Consider the following 11,827-nt stretch of genomic DNA (forward strand, 5'->3'; position numbering starts at 1 on the left):
TTGTTTGTGGTGTGTTCATGGCGAGCCGGAAACTTAAGCATTATTTCCAGGGTCATCCCATCACTGTGGTCAGTTCTGCCCCTCTTGGTGATATCATCCAAAACAGAGAGGCCACAGGGAGAGTGGCTAAGTGGGCTATAGAGCTTGGACCTCATGGTCTGAAATACGTGCCACGCACTGCTGTTAAGTCTCAGGCCTTGGTGGATTTCATCAATGATTGGACAGAGTCACAAATGCCCAAGCAAAAGCCGGATAACACATACTGGACTATACACTTTGATGGGTCCAAGCAGTTGGAGGGCTCGGGGGCTGGAGTCGTGTTGGCTTCCCCTAAGGGTGATAAGTTCCATTATGTGCTACAATTGATGTTTCCTTGTACCAACAACACAGCTGAGTACGAGGCCTTGCTCCACGGTCTTCGGATGGCTAAGGAGATGAGCTTGAGCCGGGTAAGGTGTTTCGGTGACTCAGACTTGGTGGCTCTACAAGTATCAGGCAAATGGGACTCTAAGGACCCTCTCATGGCGGCTTATCGCCGCGAAGTTGATGCCATTGCTGGGCACTTTCAGGGCTACCAAGTAGAGCACATTGATCGCAGGAAGAACGAGGCGGCTGATGCCCTAAGCCGGCTGGGCTCTCAGCGAAAGCCGGTGCCGCCTAATACTTTCCTGGATGTCCTGTATAACCCTTCTGTTAAGTTGCCTACAGAGGAAGACTTGGCTGTCCCTGACCCAGAGGCACGATTGGTGGCGGCTCTCCACATCATACCGGACTGGACAACGCCCTATCTGGCTTACATGACCCGGGGAGAGTTGCCTGAGGATGAAACATTGGCCAGACAAATAACCCGGCGGGCTAAGTCAATGATTGTTATCGATGGCGAGTTGCATCACCGCAGTGTTACGGGAGCATTCCAGCGTTGTGTCTCCCCTGAGGAAGGTCAAGAGATCTTGCGTGAGATTCATGAAGGGGATTGTGGCCATCACGCCGGCTCAAAATCTCTTGTGGCCAAGGCTTTTCGTCATGGTTTTTATTGGCTGACGGCTCATGCTGATGCGGAGGACTTGGTCAATAAATGTGATGGTTGCCAAAGGTTCTCACGACGGGCTCATGTGCCGGCTCAGGAGCTGAGGATGATCCCAATTACTTGGCCCTTTGCGGTCTGGGGGCTTGGTATGGTTGGGCCTTTTAAAAGGTCCAAGGATAAGAAGACCCACCTCTTGGTGGCAGTTGACAAATTTACCAAGTGGGTTGAAGCGGAGCCAGTTAGCAAGTGTGATGCAGGCACGGCGGTTCAATTTATGAAAAAGGTGATTTTTCGCATTGGCTTTCCGCACAGCATTATAACTGACAATGGCACCAATCTATCCAAAGGCGCCATGGAAGAATTTTGTCAACGAGAGCATATCCGACTTGATGTTTCCTCAGTGGCTCATCCTCAATCCAATGGTCAAGCTGAGAGAGCTAATCAGGAGATTCTGAAGGGCATCAAGCCCCGTCTTTTGGTCCCTTTGCAATGGACGCCGGGTTGTTGGGTGGAGGAGTTGCCCTCCGTGTTATGGAGCATCAACACTACTCCTAACAGGTCTACAGGTTTTACGCCTTTCTTCATGGTTTATGGGGCAGAAGCAGTCCTCCCCAGTGACATCCGTCATGACTCGCCTCGAGTGGCGGCTTATGTTGAGGCGGATAATGAACAGGCGCGCCAAGATGCTCTTGACTTGTTGGACGAACAGCGTGATGTGGCAGCAGCCCGCTCAGCGATTTACCAACAAGACCTGCGCCGTTATCATAGTCGCCGGGTTAAATCCCGGGTCTTCCAGGAAGGCGATCTCGTGCTCCGGCTCATCCAAGATCAACCAGATGCGCACAAGCTATCCCCACCTTGGGAAGGGCCCTTTGTGGTCAGCAAGAATTTGCACAACGGGTCATATTACCTCATTGACATTCGGGAGCACAAAGATTCACGTAAGTCGGAGGAAGAGACCCGTCGGCCGTGGAACATAGCTCAGCTTCGGCCTTACTACACTTGAGCCACTGGCTCTCATAATGTACATATTTCTCTAAGCCATGTATATATTGTGATAAGCAATAAAGCAGGACCTCTGTCCTTTTTTCTCCTCCAAATGTGCATGTGTTGTTTTCATTGCAAGATTACATGATAACTTGAAGGAGGATCCGGCTTATGATCATATTCGAATCTAGCCGTAAGCAATAAGGTCACTTGGGGGCTTCCTGTTCAAACATAGGTCGTATTCGAACCAAAGAGAACATAGCTGTCGATACCCATTTGATTGGCAAAGTGCCGAGCTCATTGGGGAATTTTCTTTGATCATATTTGAATCTTAGTTTAACCCCTTTGAGAACCGACATGGATCGTATTCGAATCAGCGTCGTTAAACAATTCTTAAAGTCATTTGGGGGCTTCCTGTTCAAACATGGGTCGTATTCGAACCAAAGAGAACATAGATGTCGGTACCCTCTTGATTGGCATCGCCACACCCACTGGGGGCTATATGATCGTATTCGAATCCTAGCATAACCCCTTTGGGCCAGGTCTCTGGTCGTATTCGAACCGGAAACCCCTAAGTTCTTCTGCTTTATAGCAAGTTTCTTCTGATTATTTCAAAGTGTGTACGGCCGGGTCTCACTTTGCCGGCTTAACTTTGATTTACAGTGTTAGTTGAACACAATGGGTGTTATTAAGATAGGTAAACCAGAGTTGAGGTATCAACCTTATTACCCGGGTTATTTAAACCGGAAGCATGCTTGCAGGCCGCTAAGTGTGTTATTACGGCTGTATTAAGGACATACTTGAGGACCAGTCTTTTTTGATTCATATCCGGGTTATATATCTAAAACCTATGATCTCAGCGCGGTAAGCCTAGAGACTTGTGATTTGTCTTATGCAGGATAGTCGAAGGCAACTATTTTGAGCTTAAGGAAAATACATGATTGATTACGACCCGGAGGAATATAAGGAAGACAATTTCAATAGACTTCAGCATTCAATGCGTGCACGATGGCACGACACAGTTAAAGTGTTGACCCTATTCTATTACAAGACTCGTGGAGTCCAAAAGGGTGAGGCATTGTTTGATAAGCCGCCAGCAGAGTTACGACGCTTGCTGGGTTGAAGTCTCCGGCTCGTCCCTCTCTTCTCCTCCGGCTGTTCCCAAGGTCTGGAAAGTCGACGACTTCCAGTCGATGCCGCTCAGAGCTTCGAATTGAGCTTCCTCGTCAATTAACCTGGTCGGGTCAATCTCCGGGGCGAAGGTGTGCTGACGAGCCGGCGGGATTAAGCTGAGGGCTTCATAGCGCGGGGTCGGGATCCTCTGATTTTCCGCATTGTAACCCGGCTGGTACTTGGTCAGATCTGTGTCGTTTCCAATAAGGGTGGCCACCGGGCGCACGATCTTCACGCAGGCGGCAAAGTCTTTTTGGTCGAAGGCCGTGCCGTCTTCCTTCAGACTTGGATAGCCGAGGGCGATGTCCGCCGGGTCTAACTCGGGAAGGAAAGCCTTGGCCCGGCTCAGCGCGGCGATAGCTCCGGCTCTTGCAGAGGCCCGTCGCAGCTCTTGGATACGTTGAGGCAGAACGGCGAGCCGGCGAAGCACTTCCGCCAGGTGAGTCGGCACCTCGTTGGATAGGGCCACCACAGCCAAGGCACGCTGTGACCCGGTGTAGAGTTGGTCCACCAGGGTGTACACGGCCTTCAGCTTGGTTACCACACTCTGGTTGAGGTTGGCACTTCTGGGACCTGTTTAACAGAATAAGATAAGCCGCCGGCAAGGGTGAGTTATGAGATATAAAGACTACAAACTTGATGAAAGCCGGTAAAATGACTTACCAAAGATTGCGGCAACCATCTGGGACACTTGGCGCTTTAAGCCGGAGAGTTCGGCGGTCTTCTCTGAGAGAGCCTTCTCCGCCTGTTCGGCCCGGTTCACCAGAGCAGCCTTTTCTTCGGCCCAGGCTCTCCGTTCCGCGTCGAAGTCCGTCTTCAGCTTCTCCTGCGCAGCAATACTGGACACAAATTTAGCATTTGCTTTCCGGGTCTCAGTTTCTTGCGTCTTCAGCCGGGCCTTGAGATCAGAGATATCAGTCTCAAACTTCTTGCCAGCAGCCTGCATAAATTTCCGGGTTATAGCATGAACAGTTATTATACAAATTTAAAGTCCCAAGCGTTTTCCAAGCAAAGACACTTGGCACTTGGGGGCTAATGCATATCGAACGTTCCTATCTACAAACTACCGGTTCATGGAAATAAGCCGGAACTTAAGTCTACAACATACTCAATCATAAGTCGTCGACTTGGGGGCTAGCATGGTAAAGGTAATTATGCAGTAAGTAAGAGGACAGCAGAATAATACCTAAGACTTCTGCTGAATCTGGTTCACCATGGCAATCTCTACGTCCCGGCTCTTGTGCACTTGGCTGATGTAGCCGGAGACGAGCTCTCTGATGCTCAGGTTGGTGTAGTCGGAGAGGTCCAGATTAACCCGGCGGGGCTGTAGCAGCTCCCCCTTGGCAGAACACTTGGCCAATGCAGTAGGTCTCCCCGGCTCAACAAATTTTGTCCGGGTGATTACCACGTCCGGGTCATCTGCTGGTTGAGCCGAGCTGGAGGCCTCCGGGTTAACAGAAGCTTCTGCTATGGGCTTGTTGGTTGGAGCAGAGGCAGCTGGCGGTTCTTGACCTGCTACCTTCGGCTCAGGCAAATCCGGATCTTCGACCGGCTTGGTCTTCTTCGCCCTCTTGGTGAGCTTGGCCTGGGCACTGGAAAGACAGAAAGGTTAAGCACAATAGTGTAAGTAAAGACAAAGTACAACATGAGGTGATTATCATTACCCGGGCAAGGTCTTGAAAGCCGGCAGGCTTGACTGCATAGAGTCGCCAGAAGAGGGGGAAGTTTCCTGATAATTTGAGTCAAAAGAGTTGAGCGGTTGACGTATAACACCTGCCAAAGGATGAAAAGGGTACAATTTTGAGATCACCTCGGTCCGGCGTTTCCTCGATGCGTCAGGTAACCCGGAGGAGAGGTCAGTGTTTTTGTCGGTCCGGGTGTGCCGCCGGCTCTCATGAACCTGTCGCTTCAAAATAAATTGAGGGTCTTGATAAGATAAAGGATGTGAAAAGCTTACTTTCCGGGTTACCCTTCAGATTTTCAGCCTTGGCAAGGGCTCCGAGTCGGAGGAAAGTATCGTTACCTCTTCAACCACCGGGTTACTTGCTCCGGTGTCGTCCTATTGATGAACAAGTATTGGTAAGGCGGACAGAAATAAATAGCAGATACAACAAGGACTTACAGGCTCAGGGGTTACCTCTGACTCGGAGCTGTCGCTTAGTTGCATCAGCTCTGAAGCAGTAGGTCTGCTTCCTTTCTTGCGAGGGGCGGCTTTCTTGGCGGCTTTCTTCGCCTTCCTGGCCTTCTTGGCCGCCTCGTGGTCATATTTGACCTTCCAGAACTTGTCATCAGCCTGACAAATACAAGGATGATTTCTTAAAGATTCAGATGACGGTTATCTACAGAAGAAGATAAAATGTTCAGATCAGCGGCTTACCGCTGGGGGTGGGTTGATCTTGCAGAAGGGGGCTAACCCGGTCCTCCCGCAGTCTGCCAGGCTCTCGTTCAAGAGAGCCTTGGTCATATCCTCTACAACATCTTCAGGAAGATCATTGCGGCTGTGTCTCTGGGGGTCATCCTTTCGGCCCGTGTACTCACACATTAAGCCGGGGCGGCGGCTCAATGGGATCACCCGCCAGGAGATCCAGACCCGGACCAGATCAATTCCGTTGAGACCATTGCCCAGGAGAGCCTTGATCTTGTTGATGGTGGGGAGCAGAGGTTGGCGTTCCGCCTGAGTTAACTTGTCAGATAGTGGGTGTGTTGGCTCCAGACGCGAGGGGCGAAAGCCGGGCAACGGACTCTCATCAGCCGGTGACGTGTTTTGGCAGTAGAACCACGTCAGATTCCAGTCTTTGGGGTGGCTTGGTGGCTCTGCGTAAGGGAAAAGGCAGTCCCTCCGCCGCTGAATGGAGATGCCACCTAGCTCCAAACTTGGCCCGTTGGCGCACTCGTTCTGGCGGTTTAAGTAGAAGAGCTCTCTGAAGAGCAGCAAACTGGGCTCTTCTCCAAGGTAAACCTCGCAGAACACTTGGAAATTGCATATGTTGGACACCGAGCTGGGTCCTATATCTTGTGGCCGCAGGTCAAAAAAGTTCAGCACGTCTCTAAAAAACTTTGAGCCGGGTGGTGCGAAGCCCCGGCTCATGTGATCCGCAAAAATGACCACCTCCCCGTCCCTTGGCTGTGGTCTCTCCTCTGATGGGTCGGGGGCACGGTAGGACATGACGTCCTTCTTGGGCAGATAGCCTGACTTGACAAAATCTGCTAAGGTCTCGTTGGTGACATTGGACCTCATCCAATTGCAAGTGATGGAGGCTTTAGGAGATTTGGGAGGCATGATGAAAGTCGGCAGCCTATGATGAAAGGAAACGTCCGGTTTAATTATAAGCCAGAGGAAATTTACAGGTCAATGTTAAAGTGGCGGCTTATGGAGGGGACTAATGACGTATATCTAGGTGCAGCGGGTTATTTAAGCCGCCCTAGGTATTGAGAGTAATTCGATTGTCTATGGCCTTATCACAGATGAGCCGGAAAATTCTATGGCGCATGGTCTCCTTTGAGTCGGAAGATTCTACGGCGCGTGGTTTCTTTAAGCCGGAAATGTAAACCGCCATGACTCAATGAGTGCAGTTTTTTACTAAGTGTGGTGAAAACAGGTTTCACACATTGCAGTAAATATTTTGGATCAAAATGGTCGGTCAAAAGGAAAATTTCTAGACCTAAAAAACAGACGCAGGGGAGTTCTTGAGCTCGAATGAGGCCTTCATGCGGTAAAAAAGAGGTCTACTTGCATGAGAAATGGGTGCTAAACAGCTACCGCAGTGGTTCTATACAAGGCTAAGATCAAAAAAGGGCAGTAAAAATGAAAACTACTGGGGCTTGTGGGCGACGGCGACGAACACGGACGAACACGGACGAACCCTACTGCAGATCTGTTCTACGGGGTAGCGAGGACTTACCGGCACTGAAGGGATGCGGAGGTTGCCGCCGTTTGTCTGGACCGAGTCAGGGTGATGCAGCGGCCAAGGTTGACGAAGACTGGGGGCGTGGCGGCGGCGGCGGAGTTCGAGCTCTCAGGGGACAGAGGAAGAAGACGAAGAAGAAGAGTGGCTGAAGGCCCGTCGGGCCGGGCTATTTATAAGGGCGAGCTCATAAGTGGGCGCGAGAAACGAGGAGACCGCGGCGTGGTTATCTCCCCACGAAACGCCTCGATTTTCGGGATAGCAGTAAAGATAAGATCCGTTGCGGATCTGGTGGAGTAAAAAACGGACTTAATGGAAGATGATGTCATGGCGGATTACCCGGAGTCGAGAGGATGACATCACGCCGGGTTATGACATTCACGCAATTGTAAGCCGGAGATTTTCTGTCGAAAGGATTGAAGATTGACATAAGCCGGCTCAAATCAATCTGGGGCCTAATGTTGAGGATATAGACCTTAGAGTCACCCGCCAGGAGGGGCCGGGTTACTCATATGGTCATTGCCAGAAGCCCGGCGCTAAGCTTGAAGACGGTGGGCCAAATATGGGCTTAAGACCCGGATACGGCTTAAGGCCCGTAGTTACAATCATTATTATGGTAGAACTTGTAGTGTAAGGCAAGAGTAATTGAGAGTCCGAGCCGGACACTCTTATGAGCCGGCGGGGACTCTGAGAGCTGCTGGGCGTCAGCCTCCCTATATAAAGGGACGACCCGGCAACGGTTTTGGGACAGGAAAGATCTCATCGAGAGCCAGACATTGCAGCTAAGCTCCCTGGCCCTCGAAACCCTAATCAATACCACCTCAACTGGACGTAGGCTTTTACCTTCACCGCAAGGGGCCGAACCAGTATAACCCTCGTGTTCCTTGTCCCGTTAACCCCTTCAAGCTTCCTAGCGGCGATGGCTCCACGACTAAGTCCTAGCTTGAGGACATCTGCCGTGACAATTCCACGACACCTACTATAGTGTGGTGTGGTGGATTGCCTCTTGGGCTGAGGATGAACAGTTACAAGGGAAAACAGCCTCCTGAGGAGAGGTGCTCTTGTGCTTGGTGAGCTGGTGTGGTGTCTCTCCAGCTGATCTCTATCCGTCCCCTGTCTATGGTGGTGGCTAGTCCTACTTATAGAGGCCCTGGTCCTCTTCCCAAATATTGAGTGGGAAGGGATCCCACAACGGCCAAATTCGAAGGGAGACAACTAGTACAAGTTATCCTGACTAAAGGTGGTCTTCGCCTGCCAAAGGCTCTGGTGGTGACGCCGTCTTGGGCTCCACGGTGACCTCCGTCCTGCCATCCTGCTGGTCTTGGTCTCGTAGCACCGATAGGGAAACCTTTGCCTGATGCCTCAGGACTCCTCGCCTGCGCTTGCCTCTTTAGCACCAAAGAGGAAACGAGCACACTGCGCGCGCTGGCGCCCGCCTGGCCTTGGTCGCCATGGCTTACGTCACGGGAACCTCGCGAGGTGCCCCTTTCCTTGATCTCTTCGCCCCTCGTGAGCCAGCCTGGTGAGGCCTCCCCCGAGGAGGTCTTGCGTCGTCCGCCTCGCGAGGCTTGGCCCCTCGCAAGGGTCTTGAGTGTTTGATGGTGAAGATGGGCCATACGGGGCCGCTGGTGGAGCCACGCCGTGGGCCGCAGGCAGGCAAGTCTGGGGACCCCCATTCCCAGAACGCCGATACACACGCCCACCAACGATACGAGATGCATCACCGGAACGGGGGCTAGATGGGAGAACCTTATTTCATCTTTAGGGAGTCGTCGCCGTCTCCCCTTCCTAAGTAGGACACAAACCCTAATAAAACTCGAAAACACATCTAAAAAGGAAGCCCTCCCACCGGCAAGGGTCGTGATCCACCGCTTCCCCATGGCCCTAAGGCCACCGGAGACAAGGCGGACCGGCGCCGGCGGCGGGAGGTGGAGGAACCCTGATTTTTTAGGAGATGGGAATAGTTTGATACTGTGTATTGGAAAACAAACGTATCCGCCGGCCATCCTATATGACCGCCCATGTGACCACACCCTCATTTGCAAACGTCAAATTCATGCAAACACTTGTACGTCAATCATTGAGTACACACAAGAATGAATGTGAACGCACAACTAAAAATTATTCAGGGAGAAAAATAATAGTTTAAGTGTTTAACACAAAATTTATTGGAAGTGCTTAATTCAAACCTAAAATTCAATAATTTCAGTGTGAATTCACATATACTCCACAAAATTATTAGGTAATTGCATGCGCGCCTGTGTATCTCAAAGTTATGTATGTATCTCTACAAAGTTCCCAGAATGTTGTGTGTCTTGTTCCGGGAGGCGAACATCTACTCCGTACTTCTCAAAATCATGTGTGTGGGATGACCCTTCGCCCACATCCTCCAAAATCATATCATGCAAGGTTACACGACGGTTCATCATTGTTGAAATATATTGCCCGTCTCTTTTCATCATATCGGTCTTTTGGTTGTATTGGCTAGAGCATGCACTTCTACATAGTAGGCCTGAGGGAGCTACACGTGAGGGAAGTGTTAACGTATAAATGTATTGCCTAGTCTCTTTCATCAGATCGGTCTTTTGGATAAGTTGGCTGGAGCATGAATTCAATATGGTATAGTCTTGAGTTCAAGACCCTGCCAAAGCTATATTAAATAAAACGATTCTGCAGCCTACATCGATCTCACATCCCTAGGCGTGAGGGGGGTGTTTAAATATATTGTCCGTCTCTCTTCATCGGATCGGTCTTTTGATTGCATTGGCTAGAGCATGCACTTCTACATGGTATTGGAGCCAAGAGGTCTTGAGTTTCAGACTCGGCTGGCTGCAATTAAATTGCAGCCCATTTTCGGTCCACGTTTAGGCCTTAGGGAGCATGGAGCATCCACTTCTAGAATCACCTGCCACATTGTTTTTGCATTCCACATCATTGCAGCTCCACGAACTATACCTCGATGAGCTTGGAGCATTTCAAATGTCCTCTCCACATCCTTTCTAACACCTTCTTGCATTTGTGCAAAGAGACTTCTTTTATTGCCTTGGGGATTGGGTATGGTCTTCACAAACGCCGTCCATTAAAGATAGATACCATCTACTAGGTAGTACCCCTAATGTTCTAGTCATACCTGTTTACTGTGTAGGTGCATATCAGAGCATCCCCATCACAAAGTCTCTTGAACAACGGTTTGCTGAAGCACATTGATGTCATTATGAGTTTCGAACATGCCAAAGAAAGGATATGTTAAATCCACAAGTCTTACGATGACGTTGCTTCAAATATGATGGTGGCCTCCTTGATGTGACCTTGATACTGCCTGCACAAACTTATCAGGCAGCTCTTCCAGTGCCAATGGAAGCAATCGACCGGCCCGAGCATACCTAAAACCCTCTTGATGCTCTAATTGCGAATAGATTTTTTTGTGTCCTTGGCATTTGGTTCTCTCAGGAACTCTGATCCAAACACCTTCACCGCCTCACAGGCAAATGTCAGATTTGCGTCAATGCATGTGCTCTTTCCCATCCGGACAATCTCATCAATGACATCTCCGATTGTATCATATGCAAGCATCCTCAAACAGTCATCCAATTATGCATAGGAGAGCATAATATCCTACATTTTATCGAACCCTTGAAGTTGAGAATATGCTCCTCTTTCTTCTCCATTTCTTCTTGGATACTCACCATCATGTTAGCATCTTCGTCATCATCGATATCTGAATCCAACGAATCAATGAGCTCCTTGAACATGAATTCATTGAGCTCACTGTAATCAAACTCTTCATTTGATGAATCCATCGTTTGCCTAAAAAATGATTAAAATAATCTAAAAACATGCCCCGCATTTCGTCAAACACATGGAGCGTGAGGTGTATGTTTGGCAGACTAGGAAGTAGCGAGGCTTAGTCCGAGCAGCGACGGATCCGGGGCGACAAAGGACGTCCTGAAAGGACGGGAGGCAATGGTGGAGACACTGTGGGTTGGGAACGATTGCAGTGCTACGTGGAGACGCAGTTGGGCGAGTGTTGGAGACGATTAAGAGGCATTTGAAGTGAGTCCGGCCTGTTGGATCTGACGTGGCGCGTGTGTCCGGTGCGTCAAGGTGGCCCCAAATCCGCACCGACATATGGGATGGGTTTAGGGTTGCGGGACAGCCCAGACATATGACTACGTTTGGGGGGTTCCTGTTGGGTGGTTGTTTTTGGTCCAGGTGGTGTCTGGATTGTCTGCCCAGATGTTTAGGGGGGGAGTTGGGATCCGGTTGGAGATGCTCTTACATGTTAGTCTTTACTTGGAGAGATATAATGGAATAGATTTGATCCATCTATCATCTTATGTAAAACTGATGAGATTACCTCTTATATGCACACCTACAATAGGAACAATTATCCTTCTACCCAAGTCTTGTGATGCTACAAGAGTGAAGGACTTTCGGACGGTCAGTCTTATGCATTCTATCGCAAAAGAATGTTTGTAAGTTGTTGTCCCTGCTCGCAAATGGCCTTCGTAAAAAAATCAATCGATCCAAGACAATTTCCAGCATGTCAAGAATGCTATGCAAAAGGTGCACAAAAACAAGGACCCGACTTTATTGCTGGAATTGGAAAATCTTCAAAGGAGAAACTCAACCCGGACAACCCGACATGGAGACATACCATCCTCCATGTGTCTCCCAGTGATGCAAAGTAGCACCATTGAAATGAGGACAAAACGGAAATGACGTGTTTCATGTC

General features: G+C 49.8%; 1 protein-coding gene across 1 annotated transcript; it reads right to left on the minus strand.

The window, feature by feature from the left end:
• Positions 1-2,933: 2,933 nt before the first annotated feature.
• Positions 2,934-10,892, minus strand: LOC141041202 (uncharacterized). Its single transcript, XM_073507321.1, has 3 exons — positions 10,779-10,892; positions 3,851-4,127; positions 2,934-3,760 (listed from the first exon to the last, which is right to left on the minus strand). Exons 1-3 carry the CDS (start codon positions 10,890-10,892, stop codon positions 3,117-3,119), a joined length of 1,035 nt encoding a protein of 344 aa, XP_073363422.1. The 3' UTR covers positions 2,934-3,116.
• Positions 10,893-11,827: the final 935 nt, after the last annotated feature.

Source organism: Aegilops tauschii, chromosome 2 (genome assembly GCF_002575655.3).
Source record: "Aegilops tauschii subsp. strangulata cultivar AL8/78 chromosome 2, Aet v6.0, whole genome shotgun sequence".
NCBI lineage: Eukaryota > Viridiplantae > Streptophyta > Magnoliopsida > Poales > Poaceae > Aegilops > Aegilops tauschii.